Source organism: Xiphophorus hellerii, chromosome 17, assembly GCF_003331165.1.
Source record: "Xiphophorus hellerii strain 12219 chromosome 17, Xiphophorus_hellerii-4.1, whole genome shotgun sequence".
Taxonomy (NCBI): Eukaryota; Metazoa; Chordata; class Actinopteri; order Cyprinodontiformes; family Poeciliidae; genus Xiphophorus; species Xiphophorus hellerii.
The window spans coordinates 18,892,501-18,910,787 of NC_045688.1; the positions used below are offsets into that span (position 1 = coordinate 18,892,501).

Below are 18,287 nucleotides of genomic sequence, written 5' to 3' on the forward strand. Positions count from 1 at the left end.
GCTGAGTGCATTGAACTTCTTTAAATAAGGACTGTGCCTTTCTAATAACCCTCCCCAATCTCTTTGTCAAATAGGGACTCCATGCACACACACACATTTTTCTAACTCATTCTTTTGCTTTCTTTCACTTCCTGCATCTGGCCTTAACCTCACACACATCAAATTGACAAGACCAGAGATTTAGACTTTAGCGTTGGCTAGACCATCATATGTCTTAAGAGCATTTGGAGGGAGAGCAGCTCTGAGGTGATTGAAAAGAAAAAAAAAACACGACCTTCTTGATTTTAAGCATCTTTTACAACCACATTTAAGGCTTTTAATACCAGCGATATGAGAAACCTTTTGTTTGTAAAACCCCCCGGTGCTTGGTGGCGTTTGCCAGAGGTTAAGGTTTTAAACTTGAGCGGAACTGGTGGACTTTTCTTTGTGAGCTTCAAATCATACAAGCCGATTCCTAATATCTCCTGGGAGTGAGACCAAGTCCCAGCTAAACACCAGATGGTGTCTGCGCCCTTATATTTCACATCAGCATAAACTACAGAGAAACTCTATCTAATAATATATCAGTTAGGAAGAATAGCAAAAGTAAATTCTATCTTTTTGCTCCTATTTGAATAACAGACAGTATCTGCCTAAGACAGGCAAACAGAGATATTTCTCAGTTGTACGTTAGTTTCTCTTTTATTAGAAGTTCTAATTACCAAGTCATTACTCAATAAGCATCTCAAGATGGGCTAAAGAGCTTGTTCAAGACCCTGATGTTGGTTTATTACCAAAGTGCTGAATGTTCCAGTGAATACCGCCGGGGCCACACTCAGCGTGAAGTGAAATAAACATAGTTTCACCATAAACCAAGAACAAACAGGTGTTCCTCGTAAGAATTTAGACAGAGGACTCAGAAGAAGAGGAAGTGTTCAGGAGCCAAGGACCGCACAGAGACTTCCTGGTAAAGATCTGAAGATGGATGGAAGGATGGATTTTTGATCCCAAACACAAAGAACATTATCGATTGGTGTCACAGATAGAGAAACAAAGCTGATAGGATGGCCTAGTCCATGCGTGTCCAGATCTGGTCCTCGAGGATCGGTGTCCTGCCATGTTTAGAATGTTTTCACACCAGACAGTCCAGTGAACTCGGTTTAGTTGCGGACCTGCAACATGTGTTACATTTTCAGTTGGTGTGGTTCTCTTTCATAATGAACTGAGTCAAAAGGGCCAACCCCTTTTAAAAAACACCTGTTCATCTCCTCACCTGTGGGGGCGCTGCACCAAAAACAACTGAAGGAAACAACAAAAGCAACTGAAGAAGACACCGAACACAACTTCCTTCTTCACAAAATGTAAACCAAAATGCTGTCATATTTTAGCAGTTGTAGGATATCTCTTTTGTCTTTGGAAAAATTCTCATTCCATTTCTCCCGCTAGCACTAGACTCCCATGTTTGTTTTGGTTCTATTTACCCAGAATGCCCTGCTTAGCATTTACATATACATTCACTTTAATCGAACTGAGACGTAGGTATTTAGGCAGACCAGAGTTGGTTTTTTGTTCCGCATCAGAGTTTCGCATTCACACCTCTCCAAATGAACCAGGCTTTCTAGACAAACAAACTAATGTACAGTTAAAGCAAACCAAACAGAGCAGATGTGAAAACAACCTTAGATGCATCTCTGCTCCAACTGCTGAGTCAAATGGTTCGACTATCTCCTCCTGCTGAATATGTTCTGTTCTGCAGAGGCCAGCTGATGATTCATCATTTGATTCAGGAACCAAGACATTCAGGATCCGGCCCTGAGGATAGACTTTGGACACCACTGGCCTACACAAGCTTAGGAAAGATCCAATTTAACTGAAGAGACCCATAAAACTATCTACAGTATATTTGAATACCGTTCCTGTCAAAAAAAAATCCAAATTCACACCAGTTTCTCTTTGTATTGTCAAAGATACAGGCAACAAACTTATTTTCATAACCTCCACATGAGGTCTTTACTTTGATAAAGTCATCAAGAAGATATTCTGCTCCAGCCAATGAGAGGCTTCTACCTGTAGTGTAGAATCTAGATTTTAAGATGTATTTTGCATCGTCAACGTGTGGATGTGTGACAGGTAAGTTGTTTTTAAAATGGAAGGAGTCTGATGTTGTAGTAGCAGTTGACAGCCAGGCAGACACAGCTCCCTGCACTTAGGCTTCCCACGTGTCCCAGGCCTGTCATTGTAAAGCTCTCTGTACCTCCAGTTTCCTGCTTCGGTTTGTTTAAAGTGAGAATTCCTTCATCATGAAGAACACTGCGCATGTGGGCGGTGTGCGTGAGTGTGTGAATCTGCGTGTTGTCCAGTAAATGTCTGCGCCGCCGTGACTTTCTGCGCGCGTCTGTTTGTGTTTGAGCGCGGCGGCCTCAGCCTCTGCCTGCCTCCTCTCCTTCCACAGCTCCAAATAAACAACTTTTGTCAAGTCCACCATGTTTGTCTCTGTGTTTATTTTTTCTGTTTTTCTGCCCGAGCGCTCACACCTCCCCCATGCCCTGTTTCCACAATCCCCTTCTCTCTCTTTGGCTTCCTCTGCTCAGAACATGGCACTCTGAATATGCATATTGTTTGGCAACTAGAGGAGGTCATTTTCAACAAGACTGCTTCCTTCGGTTTGTTTTACCATTTAGCAACATGTTACCACAGAATTAATGGCTCACACATCATTATATCGGGGGAAACATCCACAAACAGGAGAGTTTATTATTGCGATCTCAGCTTTAGCTCCTCCTCCAAGCGTTCATACAGGGAGCGCTAGCTGCTGTACGAACATATAAAGCATCTCAGTGTGGTAAAACAACTGCTATATCATGCATATAAATACAGTTTGCTATAAACCAATTGGTAAACATAACTTCTCAATAAATTAGATTTTTTTTTCATTATTTAGAATTCAAGAATTCAGATTAAAACAGGAATATCACATAGATCCTTTACACCAAGAGTGATGTATTTCAAGCATTTATTTCTGTTATTTAAAGTGATTATTTCTAAAATATACTCTCAGAAAATGTGTATATTACTGAATAATACTTTTTATTACGATAAAAACGTTTTTTTTTTTAAAACTGTATGTTATGTTATGGTAAAACAGTCACAGAGAAGACAAACGTCTTGACAGAGGTCATTGGCACTGTCCACGAGAAGCTGGTTGTTTAAGGATGTGAATGGAAAGTTGAGTGGAAGAAAGAAGCTGAGCAAATGCAAGAATTTGGGGGAGATTTACAAGGACTAACAGGACATGGACTGAAATCTGACACTCGGATAAAGCAGCCTTGGGTGGAGCGCGTCTCGTGTCAGCACTTGGTTTGCAGAAAACTGCAAAGCTGCTGAAACTGAGCTCAGCAGTTGTGCTAAGAGTTGCCTTTGATTAAAGAGTGAACGTAGATTAACTCTAGTCTTACCTGGACTAAGGAGAAAAAGGATTGGGCGGTTACTCAATGGTGGAAAGTGTTTTTCTCAAATGAAAGTAAGGTTTTCATTTCATTTGGAGTGTCAGGAGGAGCACAATCCATGTTGCTTTAAGCCCAAAGAGACATTTCCACAGTCAGTGATGGTTTGGGTGCCATGGTTCAAATCTACCAGAAACATTTAGAGCACTTCATGCTTTCCTCTGCTGACGAGCTTTATGGAGATGCTGATTTCATTTTTTACAGGACTTTACACTTCCTCACTCTGCCAGATGTGTTAACATCTCTAATGACCATGTTATAATTGCTGTTTGTATATTGCTGTTGCTTTATGCAGCAATGTGAAGTGGGTAATCAGGAAGAAGGGAAGTTTCATAAGCAGAAAGATTTACTTTTTAAAATGAAGGACATACAAAAGTAACATTTAATACAGAGCAACACCTGGTATTCCAAACCCAATTTCGCTGTTTAAACATCTTTGCAGTTTTCTAGAAGTTTGTTCCAGCTTTGTGGTGCATAGAAACTGAATGCTGCTTTTCCATGTTTGGTTCTGGTTCTGGTCACTGACCAGAAGACCAGAGAGATCTGGACAGCTGATACAACATAACAGGTATTTAATGTATTTTGGTGCTAAGCAGTTCAGTTTTTTAATAAACTAACAACAGTATTTTAAGGCCTATTCTCTGAGCGACAGAGAGTCAGTGTAAAGACTTTAGAACTGACACCAGCAGCAGCGTTCTGGATCAGCTGCAGCTGGAGGATTGTTTTTTTTAGACAGACCTGCAAGACTCTGTTGCAGTAATCAATGTGACTAGAGATAAACGCCTGGATGAGTTTCTCTAGATCTCGTTGAGACATTAGTCCTCTAATCCTGGAAATGATCTTCAGGTGACAGAAGGCTGACTTTGTAACCATCTTTATGTGACTTTGAACGTTCAGGTCAGAGTTCATCACTACACCAAGATTTCAGGCCTGACCTCTAGTTTGTATCCGTAAGATAATAAAGAAATCTCATGCGAAGGAAAAATTCCACAGTCCTTAAATTTTAAGTAATCTGGTTGTGAGGGTAGAGAGTAGAAAAGTAACTTTTAAAGTTGGGTTTGTAAAATAACTTTCAAAAAGCAAAAGCTGAGGCAAGAGACCAAGAGGATGTCCTCCTTTGGCCTGGGACAGAGGAGGATATCGCAGGCGGACGCAGGCGGACGAACCCTTCATCCGCCTGCATCAACTCATGCTCTGATGTCTTCCGACGGCTCTTTGGTCTGTCCATGCTGGTGGAGAGGTTGCAGTGAGAGAAGCTACACAGTGAACAGGTGTGGTTTTCAAACACATCCTGCTGAGGTCAGGAGTGTCACTGGGACTGTGATGTTTAAGACGGAACGAGAGCGAGCAAAAAGATTCCTGTGGAACACTGCGATTCTACGGCTATTCCTGGCCTGGAGGGGAACAGCGGACAAGCGTCTGATTGTGGAAGCGGGACAGAGTGTGTATGAGGGGGTTGAAGGAGGTGTGTGTGTGTGGTGAAGGTGAAAGGCTCAGGATAGCCAGCCAGAGTGAGGCCTTACACACTCACACCTAGAGATTTTTACTGCTTGTTTACTGTGAGCATCCCAGGTTACACACATGTTTACAGTTAGAACATGGATGTAGAACAGCTTCCGCCAAAATGTGTCAATCATTTTCAAATTATTTTCCCAAAGAAATGGGATTGAGGAGTCCATCTACATCTGGTCAATCGCTGTGAAAACTAAGAAACAACAGAGGCAGGGTTCCCCTGATGCAAACCTAAAGCTTTAAAATGAGTTTGGAGTGACAGGAAACGACGGCAGGAGCTCGCTGGCCGGCGGAGTTCCCAGTGAGCAAACATTTATCTGTTTGTGCACCTATTTCGCTTCACTCCTCCACAAAGGACCCTCTAACGTCCTGAGAGCCTCCTGACATGCCTCCGCGCTGACCACAGCCAGCGAGCGCTCCAAGCAAAGAGGGAGCGGACAAAAGCAGAGGTCACAGCCTCCTCCTTCACTCGACCTCTCTGTCTTCGCCCTCCGTCTCTGCCCACAACCCCATTCCTCCTGCCTGCACTCATTAAGGAGTGACAAACGACTATCCTCGCTTCACGTCTTTGATGTCCTCCAGCACACTGTACCCATTCACAGCTGCATGCATGTGTCTATTGTTCAGGCAGCAGAGAAGTGTGAGCGGATAAAAGGAAAACGGAGCTCAGAGCTTCCTCACTGCTGCTGCTGAGAAGATCTAAGTGAGACGATGCTAAGATGTAAAACTTAGTGGTATAAAACCAGTTTTCTTCCTGTTGCCATGACCTTCCAAAATTCAACGTGGCATACTTTTATTTAATATTATTTATTTTATTTTAGATTTGTTTTCTAATTTTGTCCTAATGAGGAAACTGTATGGTTTTAAAAGAAAATAAAATAAGTCCAATGACGTGTAATTGAAATTTCCGTTACCCCATGTAATTGTTTAATCAAGTCATTTTATTGTTCCATGGATAAAGTCCTGCTAATTAACTGACCCCATGGCAGTTACATCATGGTAAACTACAGTACATGGACCCGGTCTGGAATGGAAATCTCTCCTCATAAAATAGTTGAAATCCAGCAGGAGGAAGACAAACAGCACCTGTGCTCCTTTCTTGTTGATCACTGAGGCGACGATCACAATTTTTCTTTCCAGAATTTGAATCAGGTGAAGCTAAAACTGTCACTTCAGCAGTTCTGGGCAGACGACTTTTTTTTTTTATTGTCTTAAATGCAAAATGTAAATATTTTTGCACAGTTTTGGATGAATTGCAGCTCGAACTCTGTTGTTTTTTTCTTTGAGTCTGTTTACTCCAGTGAACGATTAATTGAAATTAGCTGACGATTATTTCAGTAATCAATTAATCCGATTAATTAATTCAGCCGTAATAGGAAATGACATCAGACTTTATAATCAAGGTTTTCCATTGTCTCGATTTCCTACACTCTGATTTTACTTTTGCATCTAGAACACCTCCCCCCCACAGGGTGAGTAATGGCAGCATCATGCCAGGGGTTTTGCTTTTCTTCAGCAGGGACAGTGAAGCTGGATACAGAGGAAACTAAACACCTGAAAAACATCCGGGCTAAAAAAAAACTGTTAGACTAACATGTCCATTATGTCTAATCAAACTTCTGTCCTAAATGTTATTAAAAATCTTCAGAAGAGATTGGAATCACTGTCAATCCAATATGCCTGGACAAAAAGGTTAACATATGTAAGTAAAAACAATGTAAGTTCTAGATGTGCAAAGCTGGGATAGAAATGCCTCAAAGACTGGCTGCTTTATTTGAAACATGGTTCTACAACACATTGACTGAATGGGGTTGTATATTCCTGCACCTGAAACTTTTATGTTATTTTAAAAACGGAACGTAAGCCGGGTATCCTGTTGTTCCGCTTGACAACGATTGGTAAAAGAAACATTCAACTTTGTGATTTTATTGTAAAAAACAAAAGGTTTAGGGGTGTGAATTCTTTTGTAACCCCAGGTGTGACTGTTACATGAATTAAGTGCATAAAATAACTGATCTCGCAACTTTTGCCGCCCATCAATCTGGAAAGAGTTCTAAAGCAATTTCTAGACAGTTTTCGCTGTCAGAAAGCTCATTCATATTTCACATATCAAGTGGAAAGCAGTCGCCAATTCTCTCTGGATTGAACTTATCCCAGTGGTCAGACTGTTCAGCACTCTGATTCTACAGGCTTCAGTTTGCTGGTAAAATGGCAAAATTCATTAGAGTAAAATTAGAAAATATTAAAAAAGATAGCACATGGTTTTTTTGGAAGAGTTTCCAGGAGACGCCCAGTTTATAAAGACAGCTAAAGATAACCAAGCTGCATGTTAAAGTTTTATTCATTTTAAACTCTACTCTATTAAATAATTTTTTTTGTGCTCTACTACATCCTGGACAATAATCCTAACAATTCAAATGTGATTTTTTGTTTTTTTTCTAAATTCTTCCCATAACTGAAATATTACACCGGTCAACAGCCAAAAAAATTGTCTGGGGTTATTCGACTGTTTTTGGGTCATTTTGATGGGCTAAGTCCAAAAATCACATTGGTTTTGCTCAATCAAGTCAACTTTCTGAACTATGGAGCAACATGAGCGTCAAAATGCATGACTTGTTCTCACATCTGGAGAATCTGATCAATAAGTGATGAGCAGGAGGAGAGATTCCAACAGGACAGACAAGAAACGAAGACGTAATGTTCAATTCACATGTACTTACCCTTAATGGTGTTTATTACTCAAATTACAGAAATCTAAGCTTGTAAAATTTAATTAGAACATTTTGTTAGAAAACATTTTTTTCTTCTTCTAAAACCTTTTTGGATGAGAAATATGAACGGAAATGAACTATTAATGTCACAAAAATGTCATTGATTAAGTCAGAAGATCAGATTTCTCTAAATCAAATTAAAATAAAAACCCGATTGAGAAAAATGGATGTCACTTTTAGGATTCAGCGGTGGAAAATAGTCCTAATCCAGATATTTAAATAAAAAACAGACAACTTCCAAAAAAGATTTCTTGTAACCCGGTGTGATCTCTCTGGTCTCTTTGTCCCAGTCTTACCATCAGAGCGGTGGATGCAGGTGTGCTGGTTGTCGCTCAGGAAGAAGCCGTCTTTACACTGACACTCGTAGCTTCCCATTGTGTTCACACACACCTGCTGGCATCCTCCGTTGTTGTCCAGACACTCGTCCACATCTGGACACACACACACAGAGACAGCAGGGAAGCAAGGGATGAGAGGCAGCAGTGGAACAAACGCTCATCACTTACTGAGCTGCATTAATAACAGCATATGAGTCAGAGTTTGTGTGCTCAGTGATGTTGACACCAGAGTCAGGAATGTTACAGGGACCCAGGAGGAACAGCCATGCTGTCCTATCACACTAACAGGTGGATTCTGTGGCTGGATGAAACGCCTGGCGCTAAGTGTTAGCAGGCGTCGCTCCGAACTGCAGGGAAGCAGTTTATCCTGCACTGTGCTGCTGAAAGGCTTATCAAGTTTTCAGTGAAGTGGCCTACTGTCTTGTACAGTAATCAGACGTGACAGCTTCTGTACGTGGGCGTGTGTGTAAACCCGGGCCTGACGGGGTGACTGTGCGCTGTGTTTAGTCTGAAGTGCTGAGACGGGCCGCCAGCCTCAGGCAGGACACAAAACCAGAGAGGAGGAAGAAAAGGCAGATGGCAAGAGGTCGTAACTGGACCCGGCACTGGATGACAGCTACACTAAGCTTTCAAAGTCGCTACACCAGAACGTATCGGCCAAATGTGTGTCCATCGCTCCTTTAAAAAAAAAATTACAGCAGCCTCTTAGGGCCATTGTAAGTAGGAAAATAAAAGGAGTGAATATCTGCCTAAAGAAAAAAAAACTCAGAAATTTTGAGATTAATCTCGTTACTTTCTGAAAAGAAACCTGGACATTTCGGAGTTCCAAGTAGAAAATTTCAACACCAGTTCAACAATCATTTCTTTTTTGTATTAAATAAAAGCACTTAGACAGTATTACTGAGTTTTTCTTGTATTCATGTTGTAGTTCAGGTTATTTTTTAGCCACATGAATATTTTGAGAAATATGTCGTTTATTAGAATATTCTCTCTGGCTAACAGACGTGGCTTACTGGGTTAAGTTTTGTGGTAGAATAGAATAGAATAGAACAGCATTTACTGTCTCACACAGGGGAAATTCAGGCAGCTACAGGCTCACACGAAAGATCAAGAAATGTTTAAACTACAGTATATATACTGTAAATAAACATGATTAACAATAATAATTATAATATGCTGTAAAATATCACATAAAAGTACTGTTCAGTTCTAACAAATAGAAAGGAATGTGTAACTCAGTAGGATGACTTTAAAATGTACACAACAGTTTTAAACAAATTCAGTTGTAAGTGGACAGAGATTAGAGAAAACAGGTCATGGAATCAATTAATAATAATAAAAGCAGAGCGCCATAAAGCTCAGCTGCTCTTCGCAGCTTTCCCTGAATGAATGATGTTGGATATTCAGAATGTTCTGTGACGGTCTAACGGACCTCAACGATGACTTCACTGAGTTCCTCTGTTGCAGGCCCATAAAGCTCCAGCTCCGTGTGTAAATATAGCAGCGCAGGTTCTATGTTGTGAGCATAAATCGTGTCCTTGGTGAACTTCTGCTTTGTTTTCACAGCACTTCCTAACACTATTTTAGGTCAATCCTGAGCCGTAATGGATGCCATTAATATGACTGATGACTTTAATCTTCGGGCCGCTCGAGGAGAAAGTTAAGAGGAAAGAAATGCCATTCCAGTTGCTACACTAACATAACCAGAGGTGTTTTTTTTCAGTTTCAGCCACCACCCCCCTCTTTTCACGTTGGGCTCAAATGAGGTGAAGCTCCATCTAAACACAGTGAGGATGTGCTTCACATACAGTGCATCCGGGAAGCATTCACAATGTTTCACTTTTTCCACATTTTCTTGCTCTTGTCTTGATCCAAATTAATCTCCTTCCAAATTATAGACACAAGTACTCCACTAGGGCAAAATGGTAAAAAAAAAAAAAAAAAAGCCTTTGAGAGTTTCACAAACTCACTAAAAATAGAAAACAAAGAAAATCACATTTACAGAAGTAGTCACAGCCTTTGCTTAATGCTTCGTTGATCCACCTTTGGCAGCTTTTACCGCCTCCAGTCGTTCTCAAGTTCTTCCCTCCGGCTCTTCTCCAACTCCAGCAGGCTGGATGGAGACGTCTGTCAGACATTTTCAGATCTCTCTGGAGATGTCCAATCAGATTCCACTCTGGTCTCTAATTTGTCTCCTCCAGGACGTTCACAGAGAGGTTGTGAAGCCTCTCCTCTGGGTCGTTGTCCTGCTGAAGTAATGAACCTTGACCTCAGTCTGAGGTCAGGATGCTCTGCAGCAGGTTTCCATCTACTCTGTTCATCACTGCATTCGTCTTTCTCTCTGTCCTGACTGTTCAGTCAGTTCCTGCTGCTGCAAAACATCCCCATGGTATGATGCTGCCACCACCATGCTCCGCTGTAGAGAATTTTTTTTGGTTTCTTCCAAACACAATGCCTGTCATTCACACCTGAGCTCAGTCTTCGTCTCATCTTGTGTCTGCTGGTCTGAGGTCCTTCAGGTGCCGTTTGTCTGTCTCCAGGCCTGATTGGTGGATCGCTGCAGAGATGGTGGTCCTTCTGGAAGGTTCTCCTCTCTCCACAGAGGAAAGCTGTAGCTCTGACAGAGTGACACTATTAAAGGTTTTCTCCTCCGTTCACTCAGTTCAGACAGCAGGTCAGCTCTCTCATCTCCTCCTTGGAGCTCCAGTATCCAGGCTCACAGAGCAGCCCCTCCCCACTCAGCTCCTTCAGACTAGCCAGCAGTAATTAGCAAACACCTGGTAGAACCGCACATCTGCTGAGCTCATTAAAGAAGCTACTTCTCACTGCAATGCTGGTAAAAATGTTGAAGGGTTAATAGAGGAGCCATGATGTGATGACTTCTTGAAGGCGGAGTTTCTGAAAGAGCAGGACTTTTTAAAGAGACAGAGGCCAATTATGTCTTAAAATGCAAAGTCAAATTTCTTTTAAGTCATGTTTGATACATACAGCATTTTCATAACAACTAAAGGTAACATGATTGTGTGGTAAAATGTGCCTAAAAATGCATAACAGTGCTCCTTTTGAAGGTGCAATACAGATTGTCGTACTTCATAAACATCCTCCATGTGTTCAGGTATAAAATTATTTGATTGGTACATGAGTAGGACAAACAGAGAAGACTGTACTGGATATGTTTGGTAGGAATATGTGTAACGTTGCACCGTTACCTAAAATGCAATGTTTGTTAATCCGTGATGCCGATGTCCATGATTTAGGTGACACATTGTCAGAACACTGGCAGGTTTACTTCTGTTGGAACAAAATATCAGCCTAGATTAAAAAAATAAATTGTGAAAAACACTCGGCTCAAAATACCTTATTAATCCTAACTGTGGAAAAAGAAATTGTTCAAAAATACTTCATTGGTAATAAGGCAGATGGCTTTGATTTCATAAATGTCCTTATTTTCTTTCATTGTGTCTGTAGTCCCACACCTCCTGTCTGCACCGTGCCAAAATCTGCACACAGATCTCCACAACTGCCCCCCTTGGATCCAAATCTGAGATCCAAGGTTTGAAATGGGAAAGACACGTTGGAGGAAAGGAAAATAAACTTGCACAAGTGCAGCAGACATTCAAATAAGTCACGCAACCGGCGGCACATTGGGTCCAGCTGTGTCCACGGCGAACCCAAATAAACAGAGTCGAAATCAAAAGGAAGCGAAGAAACCAAACAGGACGGATTTTTAATTAGAGGACAAATAGCCGACCTTAAATCAGTTAATGTTCTCAGTTACTGACACCGTGCATCTGCTGAGATGATGGAGCAACTTCCTGCATGCTCACACAAAACCGATGTCGGCAGTTTTTCCAACGTCGGGTTTGTCATTTAAACTACAAGGCCATGAGGTTTCTCAATATCATAGCTCCGGGTCCATTAAAAGCCGCAGCGCCTTTATAGTGTTTTTGCAAGCAGGCCCGGAGGATGTGAGCAGAATGTGAAATGAAAGGAGTCTGAACTCTGACAAGCAAGCTGGGAAAATAGTTTTCAAATTAAACTGTAGCACGTTGAGGACCTAAAGTGACAAAAGCGGAAAGCGGCGGCTGATCTGCATCAGTTCTGCTGGGTTTCATGACTCATAAACCTGAACCCAACGCTGACCTCGTCAGGGACTGACTTCATTTTTCGGATAAGATTAATTTGTGAGGAAGCAATCTGGCAAGTCTGGCTCTGGTAAAGGAAGGCGTATAATTTTACTTTCCATCGCCTTTGAACTCGGCAAAGCTGGAAAACACTGTTATGACGACTCATATTGTAATAACAAAGCACGTTTTTGTCAGCGAAAGCAAGAATTAACAAGTATGTGAAAGGAAATGGAAGAACATGACTGCATGTTGTGGTGTTTAAAAGTATATCTCCTGGTGAATAATACAGTTGAGAGTAATTAAAAAATAATTATGCTGTACTGTAATCGTTTCATCCATTTGTGTTCAAGCTATATTTTTCTGGATGATGTTTTGAGATTTTGAGTTGATATTTCTACATAATGTTCATTTCCTGTGGTGCCAGATAAATTTTTTTTTAAATGCAACCATACCTGCAGTAAAACACCTGTACCCGATGCCTCCAGTTCTTGCAAATGTAATAGACATGAAAAAAAAAATCTAAAAAAAAAAAAAAAACACACTGTAATTTCAAAAATAAAAATAAAAACTGAACAATTCTGTCTTATTTAATGTTGGATTTTATGGAAAAAATAATTTCAATTGAATGTTTGGATTTATGGCTGAAGCTTTTATTTGGAAGTAAGAAATGAACTGGTCACAAAAACACGAAAAAAAACTTCTATAACTTTTAAAATAGTTTGTAAGGAAATATTTTGTCTCTCATTAGGCAGGATATGAACATTACAATTTGTAATTACTATGAGAATACATCCCATTCAATGTCACGATACAACAGTTGTAGGGTAAATCTGCCTTGATACAGTAGGGCAACCAGGCCCAACTTCCTGTTTGCCTGAGCTGCCAGTACAGGACAAGTAGAAACAAGGATAACACAGAAGAAAAGATTTTTGTGTTTGAGGCACAGCTTAAAACTGAAAACTTTACTATAAGTTTGAATAAAAAAAGTTTGGCTGAATTTGTAATGCCAGTTTGTGAAACGAGAAACCTCAGGAATTAAAAACGGGACGGGAGGTCTGAGCACTACTGCCTCTGTGAGCACAGATATTCTGCCTGTGATTTCACACTTTACTGCCTCGTTTGAACTCTGATTTAATCAGCAGCAGCTCATTAAGGCTGCATCCAGTCAACATCTAGTAAAGCCAGTCTTGAGGTTAGGGACAGACACAGCTGGTTTCCTCTCGCCAGGCAGTAAATACCAGTGACTGTTCGAATTAGCAACCCGAATACCTTCTGCTTAATCCACAATCCTGAACTTAAACACAACATATACATTGAAAGACAACAGTCAGATGGCTAACAGAATGAAATAAAGAAGCCAACTTTCAGCAATACACTGCTTAGGTATACTGCTTTTGTTTAGAATGGTTGTCTTGTGTGGGCTTTAATGTGCTAACTACACTGTATAAAGTATATACAGAAGAAATTACATCACATATTTTTTAAATTACAGGTTTTTCTACGTATCATGACCATACATACAAAATACATCCTCCTAAACTGTCTTGAACAAATCCCAAAATTTTCAGGAAACATATAGAAAAACACCAGGAAAACAAGCTAATGCTAGCTGCTCAGATAGCTAGCCTTCAGTCAGTTGCTTTATGCTTCCTGGTTTATTCAAGTTACAGCTTCTACTCCATAACATCCTCCCACACCCAGCAGGTTAAAGGCTGCTCTTCATCAACACTCCAAAAAAAACAACCTGTCTGCCCTCCAACGTTCTCTTCTTCTGCACCTTCCAAACCAGCAACCAACCAAAGCTATATGGAAGAATTTATTTGCCACAATCCAAGAGCACACATTTTCAGTCTGAAAGCAGGATTTCATATCTTTTGTTCTCAAAACTTTTCATACTTTTGCTTCCATTTTTACTTTGAAGGCAGCACTTCTTACCTTTCTTCTCAAAACTTGTAATGCTTATTCAAAACGTCTTGCGCTCACACATGAAAACCAGTTTTATGTGAACACTGTTTAATGTGTGACGAGTACGCGTACGCTGTCATAAAAAATTATCATCACACAGACATGTCCGGCCGATGTCCGCTTTGAGTCCTCGCGGACTGAAGTGCGCCTGAGTATGTTGGGGCCTTTAGTCTCTGTTCGGACTCTCTGCTTGCTTATGAAACATTCTCTGCTTGCTTTCGGAACCGCTGTTTGGCACAGTCGCCTGGCAACCTCTCAGCCAATAGAATGAAAGTGTTGTACTGGATGCGTTTGTTTCCTTCTAGCGGGTGTGCCTGTGAGGCTACTATCGATTGTAGCAACCTGCGCCACCCACTGGATGTAGGGAGAAACAATGTTAGCTTTCTGCTCTGTAGTACACTAAACATCATTTTGTTCACCCAACCAAAGACAACATCTATCTATCGATCAATAGATAGATGATCGATAGATAGATGTTTGATCAACTGTCACCAGAAGGCAATTAATCAGCAAATGAATTGCAATTAAATCTTAACCTAGCTGTTCTGTGAAGGCTCCAGATGTTTGCTGGAAACCAGGGGACACGGCAGACAGACTTTAAGAAAAAGTAAAAAAACATAAAACAGAAGCTCAGTTCGAGACAGACAGGATAGATAGATAGATAGATAGATAGATAGATAGATAGATAGATAGATAGATAGATAGATAGATAGATAGATAGATAGATAGATAGATAGATAGATAGATAGATAGATAGATAGATAGATAGATAGATAGATAGATAGATAGATAGATAGATAGATAGATAGATAGATAGATAGATAGATGTACGTCGTTGTTTCTCCCTACATCCAGCGGGTGGCGCAGATTTCTGCAAAGTTGACAGATATGCTACACTGAAAAAAATAACTCTTTTGATGAACATAATAAAATTATGGAAAGGATTTCCACCTGATAACTTTGCTTTATTTCAGCACCATGTGATTCTGTTACTCCTATTTAAAGCAAATGTGTTAGGTCAACTTAATATATTAAGGTTATTCCGATGTAAAGCAATTGTGTTGGCTCAACTTATGTTATTATGGTTATGCTATGGGTGATTCTAAATCAAACATGTTGGCTCAACTTAATTTATTATGGTTATTCCAATTTAAAGCAAATGTGTTGGTTCAATTTAATTTATTAAGGTTGATTCAACTCATTTACTATAGTTGGACCCAACGTAATTTAAAAGAGCCAGCCCAACTAATTTGCAATGTTTTGGACCAAATAATTTACTTTACTTGATTAAGATTAATGCAAATTTAGAAAATTGCATTAGTTGAAACCATCTTTTTTTTTTTTCTCCAAAGAGTTTTTGCAGCGTTAGTGGCTCGTATTTTTTTGCGACAGTAGGCAGACAGGAAGGAGGGCGAGGAGAGGACATGCGGCAAAGGTCGCCGTGACCGGGAGTCGAACCAGCGACGTCCGCGTCGTCGTCTTCAGCACAATATCAGACTGACTATAATGAATCATGTTATCTCAACATGATTAAATTTCATAAACGTTAAGTTGTTGAATTTCTTGTTTATCCAACATGATTTTATCACGTTTTCATTTGAAACATGAAATTATTTAGTTAAAAGTACATGATATTCTTTTGTTAATGTAATAACCCCCTAAGTTCATTTTTTTCAGTGTATAGTGAGAGCTCAGAGGAGCTTAGTATAAACTAACGTCTGACATCGCAGTGAGGTGGAATAGTTGCTGGTATGTCAGCATGGGAAGCGAAACAACATTTTCATGAAGAAGTTCATCCTGGCAGCATCAAGCGATTAAGCCAAGCAAAAGGCCAGAAGTTCCAACAAAAGCCATTCATACCTAAACAGTTGTGTCCATCGTGGGCCAGCATGAATCCATCGTAGCAGGTGCACCTGTAGTTCCCAGGTATGTTGATGCATTCATGGACACAGCCCCCATTGTAGTCATTTGTACATTCATCCACGTCTGAAAGAGAAAGCAGTTCATGTTACCCAAACTATGTTTATGAACTTATGTTGTGACTTCATGTTCGGAAAGTGTTCAGTTATTGTTTTGTTTGTCTAAGCTTTTATTTCGATCGAGTTTCATGCATCTTTAGAATTTAAATCCGCTGTAATGTTTAGATTTGCCATCCATCCATTTTCTTACACCTTTGTCCCTCGTGGGGTCGAGAGGTTGTTTAGATTTGTTTTCTTTTAATTGTGTACATTTCCCACAAACTTTAATGTATTAACACAAAGTGGTGCATAACTGTGAAGTGGATGAAAAATAATATACGGTTTTTAAATGTCTGAACAAAAATCTAAAAAGTGTGATCTGAACTTTGACTAGGCCATTCTAACCATTCCGTTGTAGGTGTGGCTGTACATTTAGGGTGATTGATTTTTTTCACAGCTTTTAGTCCCCAAGGATTTTCCTGTATTTAGCTCTGTCCACGTTTCCATTGGCAACGACCAGCTGTCCTGTCCCTCCTGAAGAATAAAAAGATCCCACAGCTCAATGCTGCCACCACCATCTTCCACTGTGGGAACGATGTGTTCAGGAGATGATAAGTGTTTGTTTTTGTCATTTTTGTTTCTTTTTGTAATTTGGGTTAATGGAGCTGAATGCGGATGGAAGTGACACATTTCAGGGGGTTTTTGTTGAACATTCATCTTTTCCTTTTTGCTTCCCAATTATGCATTTCTTGTTGTTGGTTATACAAAATTCAGACAAAATACATTAGTATTTGTGTTTGAAACGTCACAAACTTCAATACTTTAAATATAAATTTTAGATATAATGTGAAATAAATTATAAAGCATTATGTCAACATGTGATATTTACTAAAAGCTATCAGCACTTTTTTTTTTATTATTCTATAAAAAGAAAAACAAAATCAAAAATTACAAAACATTGACTGGTGCATCTCAAACTTTAATGGTTTTGGAGGTTGTAAAAGATAGTACAACCCAATAAATATAGAGACATTATTTTTACATTATGCACATTAAAGGAGAACAAGTCAACAAGAGCTGAGCATATTTTTTTTATTATTATTCTAATCGCCAGAAGAGGAATGGAGTTAAAACAGACTCCTGCTAGCTGCGCCACTGCCTAATAGGTTTCAGTCAATTCTAAAAAGATTGCAGGCAACTAATTGTACATCAGTCACTCACAATTCTCTGGCTCCAACTCTCAGATGGACATAAGAGGACCAGAACCAGAGTGTAATTTTGGCCTTCATGGCTTTAAAGTGTAAGAAGGATCTGGGGAAGTGAAGTTTACTGTCAGTGACTTCACAGACACAACGTGTCTGGAAAATGACAGCCGAGCCTTGAAAACTGGTCATATGGAAGATAAAACCCATTCATGCCTGGAAATGTTAAAATAATACAAACATAATAATCACGCAAATGGACCTCAGAGCGTTCAAATGCAATCAGACAAACACATGCAAGTTAACAGTAACCAATATACTGTATAATACCCAACTGTAAGAATCTACAAGAATTAAACTAAGGCAGTGAAAAGAACTGCACATGTGCTTCTTATATGTAGGGAAGTCTAAAATTGCTAAAATAAAGCTATTTGCTCAACCGAGCAATGAAAACTAAAAAAAAGCTGTCAAAGATAGCAGCAGAAGATGTATAAACTGGTTACCGGTTGGATTAAATGGCAGATCACCAGCTATGTTTCCATTATGTTTCCATGTTTCCATTAAAGACGACAGGAAATACTAGAAGGATGATGGTTTGTTTTTGTTTTTTTGGGACACTGTGCAGCTGAACGTGTTGAATCCATAACTCTTCTGTAAAGTCTGCACTATTTCCCCAAAACGCTGCATATGCAGGTGCCTACAATGCAACCAACAAAGGCATTTACTAATACATACATGTCCTTCTTTGCCATCAGTCATAATTTGCATTTCTGATATTCTGTGTCAAATTCATCCAGTTGTTCTCATCTGTTTTATCAGAGACAAAGGTATCTATTTTCATGTGTGACTGCATGAAAATTAGAAGTGAGATTTAGGATATTATGTAGGAGGGCCACTCAGAAATCTGTTGGTAGTTCCATTGGCTGCACAAC

General features: G+C 39.9%; 1 protein-coding gene across 2 annotated transcripts in view; it reads right to left on the reverse strand.

The window, feature by feature from the left end:
• scube1 (signal peptide, CUB domain, EGF-like 1) overlaps positions 1-18,287 on the reverse strand; it is a 108,615-nt gene that overhangs the window by 72,699 nt on the left and 17,629 nt on the right. For both annotated transcript variants that reach the window (XM_032589687.1, XM_032589688.1), the window contains exons 3-4: positions 16,056-16,181; positions 8,062-8,196 (exon numbers count right to left, since the gene is read on the reverse strand). In XM_032589687.1, coding sequence (XP_032445578.1) covers positions 8,062-8,196; positions 16,056-16,181 — 261 coding nt within the window. The remainder of the gene's footprint in view (positions 1-8,061; positions 8,197-16,055; positions 16,182-18,287) is intronic.